General features: G+C 38.6%; 1 protein-coding gene across 1 annotated transcript; it reads right to left on the bottom strand.

The window, feature by feature from the left end:
- Positions 1-952: 952 nt before the first annotated feature.
- Positions 953-3,533, bottom strand: LOC115202398 (GTPase IMAP family member 4-like). Its single transcript, XM_029766525.1, has 2 exons — positions 3,356-3,533; positions 953-2,494 (listed from the first exon to the last, which is right to left on the bottom strand). The coding sequence occupies exons 1-2, from the start codon at positions 3,378-3,380 to the stop codon at positions 1,413-1,415; spliced, it is 1,107 nt and encodes a 368-aa protein (XP_029622385.1). The 5' UTR covers positions 3,381-3,533; the 3' UTR covers positions 953-1,412.
- Between the last annotated feature and the right edge of the window lie 585 nt (positions 3,534-4,118).

Below are 4,118 nucleotides of genomic sequence, written 5' to 3' on the forward strand. Positions count from 1 at the left end.
TGGGATGTGTGACTGAATGACTAAGGTTTGTCCCTTAGTGTCTGTTTTGAAATGTTAAATGTTCGCTGTTCATTTCCCCGTACCTGTGTGTGAGAGATTAGAGAACTGAGTGTAATAATTGTATATAAAGTTATTGAGGTGTACATAATCTTTACATCAGCTTTACACTATTGATGATAATCACTGCACTTTTGATTTCATAGGGCTACTGGTTCCTTGTCTGTTTGGGATGAAATGGCACCCTATTCCCTATATAGCGCACTACTATGAACATAGCCCCATGGGTCCTGGTCAAATGTAGTGCATTATATAGGGAATAGGATGCCAATTTGTCAGTCGGTCCCAGAGTTTAAGATTTGTTTGTCTCCCTCTGCTGGCCTGGAGGACCCAGACGGACCAGGCCACCATGGCTCACATGGCTATGTCTCAATTACCTTAAATGGCTTCAATTCCTCATATCCTTTACTTCTAGTAGAAGCTATACAGGACCTGACCAGGGAAAACTCCAGGCCTTAGTTACAGACCTGGAGGTTTTCCTAGTCAGGTTACTTGGTCAGGAAAAGGTCCCGGCCATATTTATATAATATTAACTGATATGAGGGGACTTAAAAGGGTTTAGGACTATATGGCTATAGCTATTAACATTTATAACCAGTTCTAACCAGTTAATCTATCTTGTGATCTGTAGGAAAGGAGGAGGAGGAAAGATAAATAAGACTATTGGGACGTAGCCGGTCTCACTCAACTGTGTTGGCCAGAGAGTCTCTTTATTACTTCAATGTTTAAACATCATGATTTACAGAGTCTGGACAACTGTATGCATCCATCTACAGAATTCCACTGTTCTGTCCCATATTGATGATGTCATAATGACAGTGGTATGAACACCGACCCATATGTCCATGGAACGACCGAGTTGTGGAGTGTAATGCAATGCACGAAGACGTTTTTATTTTTTGTTGTTGATTAAAACATATTTTATTTATAATGCCAATGCATGAAAGCTACCCTGAAATCACGTATGTAGCTAATTACCGGCTTTAATAAACTGTCATGATGATTATTTTTGTTATTTTATGAAAATGTCCTCATTGAATACAAATGCAAACATTGAATGTAATCTATTGTATCTGGCATTTGTCTTAAATTATCATTACATAATGTTTACTATTGACATACATGGAAACAATCACAGACACAGCAGAGCCAGGTTAAATGTCATAAAGCTTTATGTAAGCTATAGAATATACATCTATAGAAGTCAATGGGTCCACAGTTACAGACTATAACATTAGAATGGCAACAGCATACACTGTATATGGATGCATTCAATGCAGTGCAATACAATTGTAATTCAATTATAATTCAATGTGACTAAGCTTGGGACTCTCGAACAGCATTGTTTCAGATTTTCATTGTGTAATGCAAAAATCTTTTACTGCTTTCCCCACTTCAGTAGCTCTTTTAATAAAACGATCTAAAAAGCCATTTGCTCCTTCAGCTCTCTCTCTAGCCTCCCTTTCATATTTTTCCCTCACCTCCTTTATTTCTAAATCTTTAGCCTCTTTTTCCAGTTTCAGTTTCTCCAGTTCCTCCCTGATTCTCTTCACTTGTATCTCTCTCTGGATCCTCTCATTCCCCTCTTTAATAGCTTTCTCCTGAGCCTCTTGTGTATTTGTCGTCAGTTCATTCTGTCTGCGTTTCAGCTCTTCGTTCTCTCTCAGGATCCTCTCATTGTCCTCTTTAAGCTCTTTCTCCCGAGCCGCTTGGTTCAATTTTTCTTTCTTCAGTTTCTCCTCCTCTCTGCGGATCTTCTCTTCATTCTCTCTCAGGATCCTGTTCTTCTCCTCTTCAATCGCTGTCTCAGCGTCCTGGAACCTCTCAGTGGTGTAATGTCTTCCTCCATTCATCTCCACCATGTTGTTTATCTTCTCAAGCAGCTCAGTGACCTGGGAGCGATTCTTATCTTTTTTGTTAAAGACATGATATCCCCCATTGCATTGGTCAACTAAACTTGCCAGGCCTGGATTTCCATGCAGGAAGTCTTCAATTGTTACATCCCCATCATCATCATCATGAAGATTATCTCCATGTGTGAAGAGAACCATGGTGTATTTGGATCCTTCATCACCAAAGAATCTCTGAATCATCTCCACACTTTTCTGCTCCTCTTGAGTGAATCTTCCCAGCTTGATCACAACCAGGAACACATGGGGACCAGGAGCAGAGAAAGAGATGCAACAAGCGATTCTATTCATTACTTGATCATTGGACAATGTAGTATCAAACAACCCTGGGGTGTCGATAACAGCTACACTTTGCTCACCCACCTTCCCTCTTTTCTTGTCACACTTTTTTGTCAGAGAAATAGAGGAACATTGTGATGGGAAAAGTTTGTTGCCTAGAATGATGTTTCCTGCAGCACTTTTCCCAGCTCCAGTCTTCCCGACCAGAACAATACGAAACTCCACATTTTGTGTATGCAGTTGGAATCCTGTTGGATAACAATAACACTTGTTAACTTTTTTAAGAGGTCTAGACTTCATGTACTGCTTGCTAGCACATTTTGAGTAATGGCTACATTTATTTGCAGCAACAGGAAATGTTAATTACTATATGGATTATAATTAATGGGCATTTCTGTAAGGGATGACATATTGTTCGTTAGGGAAAATCAAGTCTGAACTTTCAAAGTGGATATTAGAAACTTTAGAGTACTTAAAACGCAAATGCACCACAATTTTGCATTTGCTGCTGTGCAGGAAAACCTTCAGCAACAAAACATTTATCAAATTAAGATCCTACATATGTATGTGCTAAACTGTTTTTATGCCATAATATTTTTTTTGCTAAGTTGACTCCCATCAAATACCAAGCAATCTCTTGGTTTTAATATATAAATAAAGGCCACAGTACACAAATAAATGTGTAATCCATGTGTTCCTTTTCAGAGTCATTACAGCAAGTGAGAAAGAGAATGAAAGAAAGAGAGAGAGGGGAGTGCTCTTAAACAGTGATATACAATAAGTGCATACAAGAATAAAAAAGAATTATGTTAGTTATGAACGTAAAAAAATTCAGATGAACCTAAAGTATTAATTAAACATCTGTTTCACCTTTTCAAAATATATATGAGTTACTCCACTGACTTGTACATTATAATGTAACTAATAATGTTAACATTTTGTGTCAACTTGACAAACAAATAAAGCAGTGGAGTAATATAAAATAATGCTCCAAACTGCTATACATCATTATATTTCTAGAGCACGTGACGATCAAAGGAAAAAGCACATAAAAACAAATCAATACCATTGACTTGAGTTCCCATCTTTGTAAACTAACGTCTACTCACCAGACAGAGCAACTTTGCTGTTCATGTTTGCAGTGAAGATCCGTCAGTCTCAAGCACTGTGTGAGAGTAGTAGTAGTAGTAGTAGTAGTAGTAGTAGTAGTAGTAGTAGTAGTAGTAGTAGTAGTTTCTATGCTCCTTGTAAGGATACTAAAGAGATACAGTGTGAGAGTGGGTCTGCCTGCTTGTTTTATAAAGGATCTCTCAGGTGCCCACCCTCTGACACACCCATAGGCTTTCTCTTCGCTGTCAAACAATTACTGAAATCCTTTCCCACTAGTTATGGCTGTAATACATTGAAAATGTTTTGAATGGTCTAATATTTAACGATTCAGTCAAGTCAAACCGTAGTGAACTAGTAAATCGGCAGTACGATTGGACGATGGCCTAGTTGAGGCCGAATATATTCAACATGTTTGAACATTTTCGGGATGCCGTAGGTACCCGTAGAGTGCCCGGGAGCCTGTGGGAGCCATCATCCGCAAATAGGGTATGTGCTTACGACTGTGGGCATTATGTTTTACTCTGGGTTTGATCCAATTTCTGAAGATTTGGGAAAATGCGCCGGGAGCTGATCAGGAGCCTGTAGATCGTACTAGAAATGTGTAGTGTCTGCTTGGCTTTAGTTTCACATATTGTCACTCAACAAGTCACACCTCAACTGACCCCATTTGCTATAGCCAATAGGTTGGGTATTGAAAGCCCCACAACGTTAATAATAATAGTTATAATGACAATAATAATAATAACACCTTTATTTGTAAAG

The sequence above is a fragment of the Salmo trutta genome, chromosome 11 (genome assembly GCF_901001165.1).
Source record: "Salmo trutta chromosome 11, fSalTru1.1, whole genome shotgun sequence".
Lineage (NCBI taxonomy): Eukaryota > Metazoa > Chordata > Actinopteri > Salmoniformes > Salmonidae > Salmo > Salmo trutta.